This window comes from Sphaeramia orbicularis, chromosome 18, assembly GCF_902148855.1.
Source record: "Sphaeramia orbicularis chromosome 18, fSphaOr1.1, whole genome shotgun sequence".
Lineage (NCBI taxonomy): Eukaryota > Metazoa > Chordata > Actinopteri > Kurtiformes > Apogonidae > Sphaeramia > Sphaeramia orbicularis.
In genome coordinates this window covers 43090829-43110204 of record NC_043974.1, presented here as the reverse complement: position 1 = coordinate 43110204, position 19376 = coordinate 43090829, and the positions used below count along the sequence as shown (strand labels likewise).

Here is a 19376-nt window from a genome sequence, read left to right as displayed (position 1 = left end):
AGCTGGTGTCTACGGTTCTAATATCTGATGTTTAGTGTAGTCAGTCCTCTTCTAAATCACAGAAATGGATTGAATTTTGAATTTTAACGTAAGAAAACTCACATAAAAAGAAGCTGAATTTGTGAAGCGACGTTGTTGCGTTACGGACAGGTTTTAGCGTCGGACCGATGGGATGTGCAGCAGAAGCTGGTGTCTACGGCTGAAATATCTGATATTTAATGTAGGAAATCTTGTTATAAATCACAGTAGTGTTTCTTTGTTCGGTTTGTAAAATCGGGAATCAAACTGAAACATCAAACTGAAACGGCTCAGTGCTGTTGCGCATGCGCATCGCTGAGGGTGAGTAGTATGAGAAAACGCAGCTGAAAATAGTCAGTGTTGACATTGTTCCTGTGTTTGTGTCTGTTTGTCTTTGTTGTGTTTGTGTTTGTATGTGGTTCATGCAGCTCTGGAAGAAAACAGGTTTAAGCCCAGTTTAGTGAAGTGGAGTTGAACTGAGCTGAGTTCACTGTGGAAAACCCACTGACACGTGAAGGGGTCCACTGTCTGAGGACTGAATCTGTTCAATACTGACTCCATTAACCAGGTCAGAGGTCAGAGGTCATCCACACTAATACTCTGATCAATATTGGATTATTATTGATTATGTGAACCAGGACTGCTGAACTCAGTTTAGTTCAGGGGCCCTGTACGCCCAGTTTGACTTCAAGTGGGCTGGACCTGTAAAAAAAAAACTAACTAAATTATATACATATATATATATATTATATATATATATATGTGTGTGTGTGTGTGTGTATGTGTGTGTGTATATATATATATATATATATATATATATATATATATATATATATATAGATAGATAGATATAGATATAGATATAGATATATAGATATATTTATTTATTTACAGGGTGGGGAAGCAAAATGTACAATATTTTGAGGCAGGGATTGAAAGACAGTGTATGACCAATTAGTTTATAGAAAGTCATGAGAATTTATTTGCCACAAGAAAATGTACATAATAGAAAATGTTTTTATTCTATGTGTCCTCCTTCTTTCTCAATAACTGCCTTCACACGCTTCCTGAAACTTGCGCAAGTGTTCCTCAAATATTGGGGTGACAACTTCTCCCATTCTTCTTTAATAGTATCTTCCAGACTTTCTGGTAATAGTTTTGCTCATAGTCATTCTCTTCTTTCCATTCTAAACAGTCTTTATGGACACTCCAACTATTTTTGAAATCTCCTTTGGTGTGACGAGTGCATTCAGCAAATCACACACTCTTTGACGTTTGCTTTCCTGATTACTCATATGGGCAAAAGTTTGTGAAAAGGTATGGATAATAGTGTTAGGTATGATTATGACATCAGTATATGTTTGGTTTCAAAACAATTGACGTAGTGCCTGCTGAGAAAAAACAACTAAATGTTCATTGTACATTCTGCTTCCCCACCCTGTATATGTATGTATGTATGTATGCATATATATATATATATATATATATATATATATATATATATATATATATATATACATACATATACATATATATATATATTTTTTTTTTTTTAAATTGAAGAATGCATTTATTATTCAACAGTAGAACATAGAAAAAATATGAATAAAATATGAAAAATATACAAAACATCAGACATTCCAAGACACAATTATCATAAATTAATAATAATAAGACATAGAAACTCCAAGAATAAATTAATTAATTAAACAAAAAAGACAAAATATAAATACTTAATAAAGAGAATAAAGATGAAGATCTCAGACCTGTAAAATAATAGTGTAATAACTTAGAAATTGAATAAATATAATAAAACATAATAAAAAGAAATAATGTCAACTTTAAATGTTCCTTTTAATTTTAGTAAAATAAGTTTTATATTTACAAACTATTCCTGAACAAAAAATAGGAATAACCTGAACTTCCCTGAACAGAATAAAATGTCTTAGGGAAAAATAAGTGCAGTTTTACCCATATTCTGCCTCAGTGTTCTTATTTCCACATTTCCACTGTGGATCTACAAATACACAAAACATTTAACAACAGATGTCTGGAACTGACAAATAGAGAATTTAGTTTTGTGATCAGTACAACCTGTTTGTCAATGTCTTTTGTGTAATCTTTGCTAATTCGCTTCGTTGGGTTGGATTGAACCTTTTGGAAGGACGGTTTTGGCCCACGGGCCATATGTTTGACACCTGCGATGTAAACAGTATAATCTGATCTGTTTGATCAAGTAACAGCAGTAATCTGATTACAATAAATCAGATGACACACCTGGATTTGTCCCCAATACTCTGATGTCTTCATGTGTGTTTACAAGTTAATCTGCCTGATTTAGTTTTGTTACATCTGAACATGTGGAAAAATGATTAAATCATAGAAAACAGAAGTAGATGGATATAACAGGAAGTTGGATTCAACATCACTACATATGAACGAACTCTGAAATAAATCCAATAATGGACTGAAACATCAAAAACAGGGTTTATTTATTATCATATATCGGAAGTGCATGTAAACGCATTAGATTTATTTGTTCATTTTGTTTGATTTTTTGGTTATTGTTCATATTATTGATTTTTTTTCCTGTTCAGTTTTGTTTCATGTGCTTCATTCTGTGGTTTCGTGTGGATTTATCTGGTTTCAGGTGTTTTTTCTTCTTCTGTGATTTCATGTGGATTCGTCTGGTCTCAGGTGTGTGGTCGTCGATGTCGCTGTGGAACATCATCACTCGACTGAACAACAAACATGACGTCTACACCAAAGGTAACATTAACCTGTTTTTATTATCGACTCCTGAACTAAAGTCTGTTTTAATGATGTAACAGAAGGTGTTTTTCGTGGCTGAGATAAATGGGATCTCTTTATTATTTAACCCGTAAAGATTTATCACCATTTATTATAATATTATCCTAAGTATTTTACAGTTTTCAGTGTCAATCTTGTATTTTTCTATATTTAATTCACTGATCAAAACAAAGAAAACTGAAGAAAAAGTAACTTTTTCAGTCAAAACTATAATTAAATAAACATGAAAACAACCATCTACACACATATTTTGCTCATGGTACTCATTATTTTGTATTTGTATTTGTTTTTGTTCATTTCGTTGCCTATTTTACTTTTTTTTCCCTTCGATTTTGTTCAATTTTTGGCATATTTTCTTCTTGTTTATTTTTTTTTCCATTTTTTAATTCATTTTAATTTTATTGATGACTTTGACAATTTTTGTGCATTTTGTTGGTTAGTATTTTTTTCCTTCATTTTTGTTCATTTTATTTGTTATTTTTCTCATTCTTTATTATGTTGTAAATTTTTGTATTCATTTTTGTTTATTTTATAGATTTTTTTTGTCTTTTTGTGCCTTATGTTGTAAAGTTTTTCACCTTTTGTTGCCAAAAACTAAAGAGAAAGTGACTATTTTAGTCAAATCTATCATGAACTGAACATAAACCCAGTGTGTCCATCCATTGTCATTGATCCAACTCCATGGGTTTTACTGGTGAATCAATGTTGTAGAAGATGATGGTGTTTCCACAGTAACTACGGAGCCTCTGAACGTCCAAATGAGTCATATCTGATGACCATGAAAAGATGAATAATTGTATTTTACACCAATTATTGACATGTATTGATAGGATCAGTGGATCAACAGGTATTAAGCAGCTACATCAGTAGATGGTTTAGTTTGACGGTGGTTCTTTGGGTCTTTACGAGTAAACGCTACAAACCAAAACTGGACATTTAAAACTGTCACATCATTACCTTTTCCATACAATCCCGAAAAAATTGTGACTTTGTCTTTATTTACATTTTACACAAAGTGCTGGTTTCCTGGACATGTCATGTGTTTTTGTGTCTCTGTAGGTTCACCACTGTGAGGACTGTGAGAAAGACTTCAACACAGCGTATCAGTTAAAGATTCACCAGAGAGTTCACACCGGAGAGAGACCGTACAGCTGCCACTTCTGCGACAAAACGTACACGACTAAAGGGAGTTTACTGATGCATCTGCGCGGTCACACCGGAGACAAACTCTTCAACTGCGACTTCTGTAACAAACCTTTTAAAACCAGAAGAGACGCTTTAGTTCATCAGAACGTCCACACCGGAGAGAAACCGTACAACTGCGAACAGTGCGGGAAAACATTCTCTCGGTTGTATCACCTGAAGCGTCACCAGGCCCTTCATACCGGAGAGAAACTGCATCGATGTGTTTCTTGCGGGAACAGCTTTGCCCGGCGAGAAAGCCTGATCATCCACCAACGGATCCACACCGGAGAGAAACCCTACCACTGTGACGACTGCGGGAAGCGATTCACCAACCTGCACACCTACAGCGACCACAGGAACATCCACACCAAAGAAACCATCTTCTCCTGTAAACACTGTGGGAAGGTGTTGAGCTGTTACAACGCCCTTCAGGTCCACGAGCGCATCCACACCGCAGACAAGCGCTACAAGTGCAAACACTGCGACAAAGCCTTCATCACGTCTACGCAACTCATCAAACACGAGCGCGTCCACACCGGAGAGAAACCCTACTGGTGCGGTCACTGTAAGAAGAACTTCAAATGGTCTGAACAGCTGAAGAAACACAAGTGTACGGAGCTGGACCCGACCCAGATGGACCCGGACCAGACTGTGTCCTAGACCAGACTTTACCTGGAAATGCAGCCTTAGCAGGAACTTTTATCATTTACCTGGGATTTTGAAAAACATTGATGTGTTTCGGACAAAATTACCCGGGAAAAAAAGTTCCTAAGTCAAGTAGCCTATTGGTCCGTGTCACAAAACAAGTAAAGACAGGTCATATTCATCCAATTAAAAGAGTGTTAAGTATTTAATTAAGTACAGGTGTTTAACTGTTGTTCAGTTTTGTACTGTTTATTTTTATTCATTTTTTCTATTATTTTGTTCATTTTTGTGCTGTTGGTTATTTTCATTTTTTTTTTCTGTTATTTTGTTCATTTTTGTCTTATTTGTTAGTTATTTTCTTATTTTTTTTATTTTGTTCATTTTTGTCCTATTTGTTAGTTATATTCTTCATTTTTTCTATTATTTAGTTAATTTTTGTGCTGTTTGTTGGTTATTTTCTTATTTTTTTCTTTTATTTTGTTAATTTTTGTCCTATGTGTTAGTTATTTTCTTCATTTTTTCTATTATTTTGTTCATTTTTATACTGTTTGTTGGTTATTTTCTTCATTTGTTCTGTTATTTTGTTCATTTTTGTCCTATTTATTAGTTATTTTCTTCATTTTTTTCTGTCATTTTGTAAATTTTTGTCCCATTTGTTAGTTATTTTCTTACTTTTTTCTATTATTTTGTTCATTTTTGTGCTGTTTGTTAGTTATTATCTTCTGTTTTTTATTAGTTGATCTTTTTTGTTGAGGTGTAAATAGTCCTGAACACATCTTTCCCTGTTGGATGTAAGTTGAGGAGGTGATACCAGACAAATGAGACTAATCGTTAGTAAACGGACTCATCCAACCCTTAAATCCTTTTGTCCAGGATGGAGTTGGACCTCCGTGGATCAGATTTATTTACCATCACCTCACACAGATGCTCAACAGTCCTGAGGTTGTTTGGTCTTTCCTTAGTCCATGTTTGGTCGGTACTAACCCCTGCAGACCAGGATCACCAACCCGGTCTGGATGACCCAATCATCACCGTTATAATATGGACCAAAGTCACACAGTTCATCATGTCGAACATTTGACTGATTCAACTCATCAGCTTCAACCATTAAATGTTCACTTAGGGCCTGATTTATTAAAGGTTTGCGTGTGTAAAAACACGTTGAAGCTGATCTACTAACAGGATGCACTGAGGGTTGTGCTTCTCAAATGGGCCTTGATGAATATGCAATATGGGCGTTTCTGCCAGAACGTGCAAAATTCTTGGAAGGAGTAGATGCAAATATTTACAAACAAATCCTTTTTTTTTTTTAAATTCCTTTTGCTACAATTGCATTTCACCCAGTTTTTCTTGCACTTGATAGTGTTTTGCTTATTGTACTTTAGCACTGATGCTTGATTTGATCCTCTCTTTTGTAAGTTGTTTTGGATAAAAATGTTTGCTGATGTAATGTAATTTATGTAGCGTGCGTAATGTGATTGACCAAACCTGAAGCAGGTTACGGTGGTGGATTTTGCATCTATATTTATCACGTCTGAAAGGTTTGAACTGGCACAGCTTTGTTTAAAACCGTCTGCAGTTGTTGTGGCGAGGAGACGACATAGACCAAACAAAAGGCAACGCAGAGAATGAATCTGTTCTGATCGTGTCAACATTTATGGAATAACGGAAGAAAAACTAATCTACACATATGTCCCACCCACAATGCCATTTTAGAACTGGTAGATGAACGAGGGACCATTTGGGTCCAGTTATTAAAGCAGTGATGAAAGTGTTCCGATTTTTGCCGGAAATCCGTTTTTTTCTGAAAACCGAGCATATGTTCCGGTAAATTAAACGTGTCCAGATCATTTCCGTCCGGTTTGGCAACGTTTCAGCTGGAAAATTATGCATAAATCGCTATGAAAAGTGTAAATTATGTTCATTTGGGTCCGTCTCATGGGTGCGGCCATATTGCTTTCTTCTCCATTCATCTCGACCAATGAGATGCTCGTTTACAACGTGGAACGTGGAATCTGGGGGTAGGACTGGATAAGCAACTGCTTCTTCCTACTCCCTTTCAGGCACAACATTTGTTCTTTTTTTTCTATTGTTTGACTTCTCATTAGGGTATTGTTTATTATTATTATTGTTTTTCTTCCATATATTTTGTATTATGTCTGTGTCTGAAGTAAACTAAACTAAAAAAAAAAAAAACAACTTGTATCGACAGCTCTGATTGGTCCGTTGATGACACATGGTCTGTTTCGTGTCTCTGGAGACAAGATGGCGGATTCGCTTTGAGTATTTTACCGCCAATGTATTTGGTCTAAATATTTGTGAAATCATGTCAGAATCCATCGTCCTTCAGCGCGGGGACGAACTGAAGTGTGAGGCAGGAATCCAAAAGACGTTCAAGTGTATTTTTTCATTCATTTTGAACCTTAATGCTTTACAGGTTTTTGCTCCCACAGTGCACCAGAATGCACCTGAGAGCACGCAGAATGAAATGCTCAGAAAAGTTCAGGTTTTTTTTCTTTCCTCACTTTCATCACTGTAAAAGGAGTCATCCATACCTTCTTTAACTAAACTCCTCTAATGTTCCATTTCCGTGCGTCTGGATCATTTCAGTCACTGTTACCATTAGTGCTGGTGTATCCCAGAGCAGCTTTTACAGCGTACTGTCTCCATGACAACAACCAGTAGCATATGCAAACTCCTCATGTAAATAGGGCGGTCTATAAGACTTTGACCTGTTGTCATTTGCGCAGGTAATCGTAGTTGGTCACCTGTCACATGCACATTTTTTAGCTCGAGGAAGTAAATTTGCAGCTGTTATTTGCGATCTTAGTAAATCAGGCCTTTAGTGTCGAATATATCCAACCCAGAAAAAGAAACCGGTCATAACCAGTATTAACACTTCTGCTGTCAGTATCATGATCTTATGGATGTTCAGTATTTATATCATTTATCATCATTTTGGACCATTTCATATGTACAAAAAGCATCTCAAACATCCAAAAAGCTTCAACCTTTGAGTCCACGTGCATCATCACATGTTGAAGGATTCCTTTTAGTTTGTTCTGATGATGATGTTGGTTTTATATTTTTATTTTGTTGATGTGGTGCCTAAAACGCCTTTGGTTCTGCACTAAGCCTTGTAAGAACAGAGACAGTTTTTTGTTATTAAAGAAGTAGAAGAAGTATTCAAGTGGCAAATATTTATATTGTGATTGATTTAACCTTATATTTCCAAATGCTTACTGACTATTTACATGCTAATATTTATGAAGTTTCCATTTAATTATAAGTTATTTACATAAACTGGCCTCCTGTGTCTTATATGTGTTTTTACTTCGTCTTTTTCAGTATTCTTACACTTATACACTTTACTGAATTCATCAACTTGGAAATGTTTTCATTTGTTGTTGAATATGACAGTTCACACCTTTACGTTCTTTAAAATTTATCGCCTGAAAACAGTGACACTTCTACTCAGAATCTTTATTTTAATTAACGCCTCAGACATAGTCTTGACCATTGTTGTTTTGTTGTTTTAGCAAAATTCAAACTTTTAACTTTAAAGTTTGAAAAATAATCAGTCACAGCTTTACATAATGTAACAAACATCTGTTTATCTGAACTGAACTCAATAGTCAACACAATGAAGAAAACAAAACTGAACTGAAAATACACAGGAAAATGAAGAAAAATTATTTTTAAAAAAACATAATTGTCAACAAAATTAACATGAAATGAACAAAAATAAACAAATACTGACCAAACTATCCAAATAAATCATTAAAAATAAATGCAAAAGAATTCAATTGTCAACAAAATGAAATAAAATGAACAAAAACTGACCAAAATATATAATAAAATTAACCAAAAATAATTAAATAAGAACATAATTGCTATGATTGTTTACCTCCACTGACACTTTATCTGAGAAACAGTAACTTATTTTTTCTGTTCAAGAATACAAGTAAATAACTATAAATTGACAATTAATCGGGGAATAATAATGGGTTTTTTTTAGTATGTTTTCTGTTTTGTTTTTTTTTGTTTATTTGTAAAAAGTAAACTTGAAAATTTGTGGATAACAATAATAACTGTATTTAGGCTTTAAAAATGTCATTTGGACTGAAGAGTTTCTACAGACTGCTCTATTAGACATTACAGAAACATTAAAAATTATTTTGGTCATAACTAATGCTGTTGATTTCAGGCGGTTGTGACATAAACATGACTTTGGGTGAAGGTTGAATACATTTGTTTAAAATTACAGCAATCAACCAAACAGAGTGAGCTTTACACAGCAGTGATGTTGATTTAATACTAATGTCCTTCTTTTTCTGATCTTGGAACAGAACCCAAATGTTCTGGTTTCACTGTGACTTATTCTAAACGCTGCCATACCCATAATCCTCAGCTGCTGTTGCCATGGAGAAAATATGTTTGGTTGATGAAAAAAAAAAAAGAAGAAAAGTTAAATATTTGTAAATGTGTGGAGCAGAACTTCATTCCTTTTATTTCTATCATTTAATTCATTGGGTGCAGATAAACTTTATTACTGTCATAAAATTGTTAATTATTGTTAATATTTAACTCTTAATTGGCTTTATCTGATCTGTCTGTGAATTAAACTTACTGATAATATTCAGTGGGTTCAGAGATCAACTTTAGATCCAGTTCACTGTCTTTGGTCAGACATAAATAATTGGATTTCACTAAAAATTCATGATATTCCATGTTTTGAATTATATCATATTATTTTTATATGGATAATTTGGCCTCATCCGTTTCAGATATCATTAATATAATTTTATTATTGGGTAAATATATCCACTGTGCAAAATGGAGAAATAACAAGCCCTCCTCTGGATTTACAAATAAATTTAAAATGTTTGTCTTGTCCCTAAGAAAATTAGAGAAAAAAAATGCAATGAAAATAAGCCACAACATTGCTCATTACTTATTATTTTAATTTAAAAAGTCTTCTCTGTTGCATCTCTGCTCCTATACATTAATTTAAAATGCCTAATGATTTGAACTGTATTGTATTTGAATGTGTTTTTGCTCTTGCCCTACATATCCCCATGATTTTTGTACTTTATTTCATTTATGTTCATTTGTATTACTGTATTATTATCCTCATTGACAGTTTGTATTTTTTCAATTAAAAAAAAAAAAAAAATCTAGTTTAAGTTTGATGGAAGGATTTTAAAGAGACAGGACCTGCTGTGAAGGGACGTTGTTTCCACACGGACCGTTTTTACCGCGGACCGGTCGAACCAGGAGGTTCTTCCTTCTGGAAACTGACGTGAGTTGCGTTGTATTAGTTTATTTCAGTTTCTTTCAGTGCGGTTTTCTGTAAAATAGGAATAATAATCATGTGTTCGGGTTTTTATAGTAAAAACAACCTGAAACGGCTCCATTTGCGCCGTCACTTAACTGCCGCGCATGCGCACCACTACGGGTACGTTGTATGTGAAAACATACTGCTAATTGTTGCTAATTGTTTTCTTTCTTAACCCTTTTTTTAAACTCCTCACCTTCATGTGTTCTGTCCGTTGTTGGTGTCATCTTACCGGAGTGTTTCTGCCCTTTTCTGTAGTTTGTGTTTCTTGCATTAGCTTAGCTCCAGGTTAGCTTAGCTTTTCCCACCGGACCCGTTTATTTGTGTCCATGAAGGAGCTGAAGCTGCAGAAAGAAGCAGAAACAGGAGCTGAAGTCCTTTCACACATTCTACAGGTACGTGTCTGTGCTATTTTTAGGAATTTCTATGAATATAATAGTGTGTTTCTGCAGATTCATGGACACATTAGAATCAGAATCAGGTTCAGGTCAAGTTTTTGCACATAAACACAGAACTGGTCTGGTTTATCCTCAGGTCTCACATAGAACAGAATAAATACATATATGTACATGAGTGTAAAACACTGGCAAAAAGAAAAAAGCACAGTATTATAATATCTTTGGTTTACTATTTTCTTTATATTTGTTCATTTTGTTGATTATTGTGCTCATTTTTGTATATATATTTTCCTTACTTTTTGTCCATTTTGTTTACTTTCTCTAATATTTGATTATTGTTTATTTTGTCCATATTTTCCTTGTTTTTTGTCGATTTTGTTGACTTTCTTAAAAATTTGTAAATTATTTTGCTCATTTAGTCCATATTTGTCTTGTTTTTTTCTTTATTATTATTTTGTTTACATTCTTTATTATTTGTTGATTAATTTGTCCATATTTTCCTTGGGTTTTTTTTGTGTCCATTTCGTTGACTTTAACATTTGTTGATTATTTTGTACATATTTTCTTTGTTTTTTGTCCATATTTCCCTAGTTTTTTTGTCCATTTTGTTGTCCATTTGTTGACTATTTTTGCTATTTTTTTCCCATGTTATTGATAGTTTCTTTATTATTGTCCCTACTGCTGCTTAATTTTTAAAAATATTTTTTTCATTTTGGCTCATTTTTGTTCATTTTCTCTATTTTTGTTCTGTTTGTTATTTTCTTCATTTTTTGATTATTTTGGTCATTTTTGTTGTTTTTTGATTATTCTTTTTTTTTATTATTATTATTATTATTTTGTTCATTTTTGATCTGTTTGGTGAGGTGTAAATAGTCCTGAACATCAAGTCACATCTTTTCACATTCAAGTTGAGGAAGTGAAATCAGATCAGTAAAATAAACGGACTCGTCCAGTCCTCAAATCCTGGCTACTGGGAATTTGGCTCATATATTATAGAATAAATATATGTGTAGAAATGTAAAACATAGGCAAAAAGTGAATGGTAAAAAAACAGGCTTTTTTTCACAAAACTACAAATAGTGTAAAAACCGAGTATAAAAACAATAATACAGTTTACATGTTTGTAAAAGTGATTCCAGTGTTTTCCAACACATCTACTTGTTCTTTAAACCCTAAATTTACTCACATATGTTCTCATTGTAGACCCCAGCTGTATGTATCTGATTTATTACTATATTTAACCCTCTGGTGTCCAGGTGTGCATGTTATACACACTTTGGACTTCATGTTATAAAAGCTTATATTATTTTTCACTATTTGTTTTAGGTCAGAATTCAAAAGTTGTTCAATTTTGCGTGATTTCTAAAATTCAGACCTGACCATTAAAATCAGCAGATTATAAACAATGATAAATTCCTACCAAGTGCGTACAAAATGCACACTGACACATTTTAGCATTTAACTTAACACCAGAAATAAATAATGCATATTAACCAATGTTGACACATGTTGACATGACAGGATGAAAAAAATCAAAAAATAACTAATGCAATTTTTATGTAGACTATTGGGGAAAAAAAGGTATGTTTCCATTACAAGCATGGCAGTGAAAGGGTAAAAAATATGACAGTTATTGAGTATTTTGTATTTTTGTTTATGGCTCAAGTTGGTGAATTCCAAAAAAAATGTAAAAGTTAAAAACAAACGGTATAAAAAAAAAAAAAAAAACCAAAAAAAACGCTGACATTATTCCGACACTCTATGGGCAGATACTAAAGGGTTAAAGAACCTGTGACATGTTCATGATATGATGCAGTTCTACGTTCCTAATCTACACGGACGTTTACAAATGATCTGCAATAATTCTCCCAGTTTTCACGTGGGTTTTATTCATGTTCCTGCAAAGATTTAAGCCTTGACAGACAAAAAGTTTAATGAAACTGGAGAAAAACTGAAACACAGTCTTGTTTCTCTGAAAGTTTAGATGAATATCAACTTTTATCGCAGAGATGCATCAGTTTTTCCTTCCTCATGTCTTTATAATGTCTTTGTTTGTGAATTTGCTTCTTTAGTTTAACGCTGAATTCTTCTCACAGGAGTCATGTGTTCGGCGACTTCACTTCCTGAAACAACAAACATGAATTCTACACAAAAGGTGAATGTTCTCGCTATTTTTGTAACCGGTTAAAGTCTGTTCTGATTAGAGGTAGACCGATATATCAGCTGGCCGATATATTGATTTTTTCAATATCGACTTTAATTTTTTTTTTTTTTGAAAGCCAATATTTGATCAGCTGTAAAAATGTTATGAGATATTTGATCAGGCATGTGTGTGAGCAGCACTTGAAATTCAATAAATGTTAAAAGAGTTCTATGTGTATGTGTATTAATGATTTCATTTATATTGCTGCATTGCTGAGTGTTTCAATTGTATTTTACGGTCAATGTACTTTAAAAAAAACAAAAAACAAAAAAAACAGCCTTAAATATCAGCTGTAGATATCAACCATCAGCTGACCAAATTTTAGAAAATCTGCATTGGCCTTAGAAAAACCCATATCGGTCGACCTCTAGTTCTGATGGGATTGAGATTATTTTCACTAAATCATAATGTGAAACAAAGACGACATGTCTGAAGTAGTTTTATAGACCATGAAACCTGTTATTTCCTCATGTTTTGGAACTTTTCTTGGCGTCCAGCTTTGGATTTTTTTGTTTTTACAGTTTTATGAACTATTTATGATTTTAGTTAATTGTTCAGTTGTTTTCTATAAATGAAGAAAAAATGTTATTCTGAAACGTTTTTTTCTTTACTAAAACCTTGTCAACGCAAAACCACATCTTTTCCTATCCGATCCTTTTCTTTCTGGTTTTCAAAAAAGTGCTCCATAAACACGGAGTCGTTCCAGGAAACATCAGATAAATATCAGCCTAATCACACAGATGAACAGAAATTCATTTACCAGGTAAATAAATTTGTGGTAATAAATGTTCCTGGGAATCTTGTTGGAAAAGGCGATGTTATTGTGGTTCCATGTGGGCTCATTTGGGTGCGGGGTTGGTTGGATTATATTTATCTGAGTTATTTTTATATTTAGGTGGATGTGTTATTTCTTTTTATCTATGCAGAAAACTTACCGCTGTGATCTCTGCGACAAAGAGTTCACCTCGACAAGTAAATTAACAACTCATCAAAGAGTTCACACCGGAGAAAGACCCTTCTGCTGCGAACTCTGCGACAAAACCTTCAAAAGATCCGATCATCTGATGATTCATCTGAAACTTCACACGGGAGAAAAGCTGTTCAACTGCGACCAGTGTGAGAAAATGTACACGACTAAAGGAAGTCTAATGATTCACCAGAGGATTCACACTGGAGAGAGACCGTTCAGCTGCAAGCACTGCAACAAATCCTTCAAAAGATCCGAACATCTCACCATCCACCAGAGGGTGCATACTGGGGAGAAACCCTTCAACTGTGAGTTCTGCGAGAAACCGTTCAAAACGAAAAGAGACCTGACTGTTCACCGGAGAGTTCACACAGGAGAGAAACCGTACACTTGTGAGTTCTGTGGGAAAACATTTGCCAGACCGGCCAACTATCGCCAGCACCAGCGCATCCATACCGGAGAGAGACCATACAACTGCAAACAGTGCGGGAAAAACTTCTCCCAGTTGACCAATCTGAACCATCACCGGCTCATTCACACCGGAGAGAAGCAGCATCACTGCAGCGAATGTGGGAAATGTTTCACCCGGCAGGAACACCTGGTCGTCCACCAACGCATCCACACCGGAGAGAAACCCTACCACTGTGAGCCCTGCGGGAAAAGGTTCACACATCTTAATGCCTACAGAATCCACAAGAACATCCACACCAGAGAGACCATTTTCTCCTGTGAACATTGTGGGAAGAGGTTGAGTTCATACAAAGCACTCAAAGAACATGAACGTGTCCACACCGGAGAAAAACCGTACAAGTGTGAGCGCTGCAACATGAACTTCACCTGGTGTAACCAAAAGAGGAGGCACAGGTGTGAGTGAGGACACCCGCCATCATTGTTACTCATCTATATGTTTACACAAAACTAGATATTTTCTCTTATTTAACCCTTTCATGCATAACATCCACATTTGCTGACACATAGTTTAAGTTCACTTTCCAAAGGGTTATAAAGGCAATATTCTCCAAACCATATGGGGGCAGTCTCTATAGACCTTAAGCAATATCATGAAAAGAAGTATCAGCTTAGTTTTAGAATGTGGACTGCTCTGTGATCTCATAAAGTTAAACTCCAAAGACCCCACCATGGGTTTTCTGTCCATGTTTGTGGACAAGAGTTACACAGCTTTATATAAAATAAATAAATAAATAAATAAATAAAAAAATACCTGTCCACTGCAAAGGACATTCCATAAAATTTTTAAAAATGCATCTGAAAAAAGTGCTGCATCATGATGTTTCCAATACAGGCAATTATTTAATTTAAAAAAAGCCCAAACTTGTACTTTCCTGGGTCTCAGGAGGATAAATATCTTCTTAATAAAACCACATTTAAAAAAATAAAAAAAAATTCAAAATGCATTTCAACCTTAGTCTAATTTTGAGAAATGAAATCAATCTAAAACAAAAATCTAGATACTTTTTTTTCATAATTCATGTATGAAAGGGTTAACCTGGTAACAGTAAAATGATTTTTCCCCTCATTATTATAAGTCTTTCTCATTAATATCAAAATAGAAGCACAAAAAATAATAATACATATAATGTCTCTGTTAAACACTGACGTATGCCAGGCTGCAAAAAAAAAAAAAAAAAAAAAAAATTATAATTCAGCTCCTCTGTAGTGTTTTCTGGGGGAAAAAAAGTTTGTGTTTTATTTTTTTGCATCAAAAAATATGCTTTGTTTACATTACAAACATGACATGTAAAAGGTTAAAATATGACAGTTATTGAATATTTTGTATTTTTGTTTACGGTTCGAGTTGATGAAATAAAAAGTTTAGAAAACAGTGTATGATAAACATTTGGACGGGACTGCACCGCTGCACAGATGATGCGCTTTATGAGATTAGAAGGACCTCTATGGGCAGGAACCAGAGGGTTAATGGAAGTCTTAATTGCAGCTGATGGAGAAGTGAACTGTTAAGGTCTGAGCTTATTAAAAACAGATTGTGTATTTTCAGATTTTAGGCAAAATGTGTCACTTTTTTGTCAAAATGTACATGAAACTACAATAATACTCCTCAATTATCTGTTAGAGTGTGGTGGTTCATTTATGTCATCTTTTATATTTTACTTGTTTAGTTTTTTTGGTGTCGACTTTTATTCAGTGAGTTTCTATCTCTAGCCAATGACAGCGCAGTACAGGCTGTGGGGGCGGGGTTTCTGTAAAAATGCAGAGACTTCAGTTTCAGCCGCTTTCTCTTGGTTTTGTGTTCAATGGAAGACCAAAAATGGCCTGTGGCTCCATTAGAATTAAATAAATGAATGAATAATAAGATTTTCAACAAAATAAACAAAGAATTTAGTATCAAACAAAACTGAAAACAAATAATTGGATTTATGGTCTAGTCATAGTTTTCAAAGGGGCTTAAGCTTTGGTAAAGATGAGGTGGAATTCATGATGGAATGGACCAGTCATGTGACCAGTCATGTGACCAAACAGGTGGAAGTCTTATTAGCTTCCATTTCTTTCTTTTTTGTTTTTTTAATTGATATTTTGACAGACAGTACAACATCATCACAAAATAGAAGACATAAATATCATCCACTGTCTGGTTTTCAAATATGCACTTAAGACAAACACCAGCAAACAAACTAAAATAAATAAAAAAAATAAAATAAAATAAAAACACCACTTGTGCCTTACATTGAAGTTCTACATTTGTCCTCTTATTCTACCTCTCAGTCAGTATACTGGATTAGGTCAGACCACACCCGGCGCCTTACGTTTATATAGACATCCTCTCTACTGACGTCAGAAAGGAGCCCCAGACTTTATTGAAAATGTCTTCTCTCCCCATTACTCTGTATGTGACTCGCTCAAAAGTAGCCATTCTTGTCATCAATTCAATCCATTCCTTAAAACAGCAGGGACTAGATGACTTCCAGTGTCTCAGAATTATTCTACATCCTGTAGTAGTAGCTAAACGTATCCACAGTCTCTGTCTTGCAGTCAGAGTGTTACTGTCTGGCAGCAGACCCAAAACACACAGAGCTGGAGTCTTGGACAGTTGCATTCGAAACAAATCATTTAAGAGGGTAACAACCCCTTCCCACAGTTGTACATTTTTTTCACAAGAATATAACATGTGTACAAGAGATCCCACTTCCTTCTGGCACCTCCAGCATTTATCACTGTCCCTAAGTTTTAGTTTGGCCATTTTACTAAGTGTCCAGTGGTTTCTATTTAACAATTTGTACTGAATTAGCTGAGATTGTGCTTCATGAGAACAGTTATGCCAGGATGCAACCAACTTCATCCATCTATCTGCTGAAATCTGTTTGTCCATGTCTTTCTCCTAGCACATTCTCAGCCCCTCCAAATGGGGGGATCATGTCTCCCTGAAAAGTTCATAAAATTTAGAAGCTCCATGTTTTTTATGTCTAGTTACAAGGACTAACTCTTGAATCCTGGTCACAGGGTCAGGGTTCCTCCCCCGGGTAGTTTTAATACAGTGCCCAATCTGTATGGATTTCCAAAACTCCTCTTGTCTAAGGTTAAATTTTTGCTTAATTTCATCAAATGACATCAATCCATTTTCGCTAAGTAAGTCACAAAGCAAGTTTATTCCCGCTTTGGCCCATTTCTCCCATATTACAGGTTTTTTGCCAATTAATATTTTTTTGTTATACCAAATAGAGGATTTAGGAGTAAGGTATGGGCTAGATTTTATAAGTTGGTGAGCACCCATCCAAGTTTCTTGCACAAATGTCAGTACTAGATCCTTAAAGGGTACCGGTCTTCCCCTCTGAGTAAGAAATGCCTCAAGGGAAGTTGGGACCACCACTTCTTCTATTTTAACCCAGGAAGGCAACTGCTCCTGCAAATTATTTATCTTAGTTAACTGGGAGAGTGAAAAGGCATATTGATACCACTCTATTTTGAACAATGATAAGCCTCCATTTTTTTTGGCCGCATATAATTTTGAACGGCTAAAGGTTGGTCTTTTGCCTGACCATATATAACTCTCTACAACAGTATTATATAGTTTCAGAAGGCTGGGAGGAAAATTTAATGGTAGCATATACAGAATATATTGGATTTTAGGGAAGATGATCATCTTAACCAAATTAATCCTTCCTAACAAAGACATATTCAATTTAGCCCAGTTTTGTAAGAGAGGCTGAATAGCTTGAATAACTGGAGAAATATTAGATTGCATTATTTTGTCCAATCCTGGTGTCGATTTGATCCCCAAATAAGTCAGGCCCGCTGGCATCCACTTGTATTGCCATGATTCTCTCATGGCCGGGGGACATATTTTAGAGATAGGCATGGCCTCTGACTTGGTCCAATTAACTGTGTAGCCAGAGATTTCTGAAAATAGATCAATAATGGAAGAGATCTTGGACACTGCTGTGTTTGGGTTACTTGTGATCAAAAGAATGTCATCTGCGTATAAAAAAAGTTTATGTTCTTCCCGGCCCATTTGAACCCCCTTAATATCTTTACTTTCATGCAATGCAATTGCCAGTGGTTCCAGAAATAAGGCGAATATCAACAGCGACAGGGGGGAACCCTGCCTAGTGCCACGACTAAGTTTGAATAAGGGTGACATCACTCCATTAGTAAGTATTGTAGCCATTGGCTCTGTATATACTAATTGTAACCACTGCCTAAAAGATGGACCGAATCCAAATCTCTCCAGTGTATGAAAAAGAAAAGCAAATTCCACTTTATCAAATGCCTTCTCCGCATCTAGGGAGAAGGACACTATGGGGTCTATATTATTCCTGCTTTTCCACATTATGTGTAATATTCTGAGGAGATTGTCAGCTGAGCACCTATTTTTAACGAACCCAACTTGATCTACGTGTACCAGATTAGGAAGCACCTTTTCTAGCCTGGCAGCAAGCACCTTGGAGATTATTTTTTCATCAACGTTAATTAATGAAATAGGACGATAGTTTCCACAGTATTGTGGGTTTTTCCCTTTTTTATGTAGTAAAGTGATAACAGCTGATCTCATGCTAGCTGGGAGTCTACCCCTCCGTAAAGCATCCTGGTAGATGGCTAACAATCTTGGGGCAAGATCTTCCAGAAATTTCTTATAAAAATCAGACGGAAATCCATCATTGCCAGGAGCTTTACCTAACTTGAGACTATGAATTGCCTGTTTAACCTCCACTAACGTAATTTCTCCTTCTAATGAGTTTCTATGTTCCTCAGTTAGAGTTGGAATTTTAATAGAGCAAAAGAAATCTGTCGTTTTCCTTTCATCAACGTTCCCTTGTGATGTATATAAATTTTGGTAAAATGCTTGAAATACTTCATTAACCGCCTTTTTATTCGTTATCACCTTATTAGTGTGATCAAATATGGATGGAATTAAATTACAAGTTTGCATCTGTTTTACCCTATGTGCTAACAACTTGCCCGCTCTCTCACCTTGTTCAAAATATTTTTGATTGGAACAGAATAGAGCATATTCAGCTTTTTTCTGTAGATTATTGTTCAGCTTGTATTTTAATTTAATTAGCTTGTTCCAAATTTCCCTCTCTGGGTGCTGTATATGTTGTTTCTCAAGTTCCTTGATGTCTTGCTCTAGCTTCTGTATTCTATCCCTCTCTGCTTTTGTAATTCAAGAGCTATATTGAATGAGACGCCCCCTTACAAAAGCTTTAAAAGCATCCCAAGTTATTCCAATATCCTCAATTGAGTCCTCATTAAATTCCCCAAATTCCTTCATTGCTTTTCTTAGGTAGTCACAATATTCCTCACTATTTAGCAATAAATTATTTAAGCGCCACCTCA

At 34.9% G+C, this 19376-nt stretch overlaps 1 protein-coding gene across 1 annotated transcript; it reads left to right on the top strand.

Moving 5' to 3' along the window:
- Positions 1-98: 98 nt before the first annotated feature.
- On the top strand, positions 99-14774 carry LOC115438368 (zinc finger protein 420-like). The gene is made up of 6 exons (XM_030161944.1): positions 99-339; positions 2669-2787; positions 3889-4665; positions 5622-5631; positions 12492-12550; positions 13525-14774. Exons 2-6 carry the CDS (start codon positions 2770-2772, stop codon positions 14437-14439), a joined length of 1779 nt encoding a protein of 592 aa, XP_030017804.1. The 5' UTR covers positions 99-339; positions 2669-2769; the 3' UTR covers positions 14440-14774.
- The last annotated feature ends 4602 nt before the right edge of the window (positions 14775-19376 follow it).

Coding starts and splice junctions, on each gene's coding strand:
- LOC115438368 (XM_030161944.1), top strand. Junction 12,551..13,524: donor ACATGAATTCTACACAAAAG/GTGAATGTTCTC, acceptor TTATCTATGCAG/AAAACTTACCGCTGTGATCT.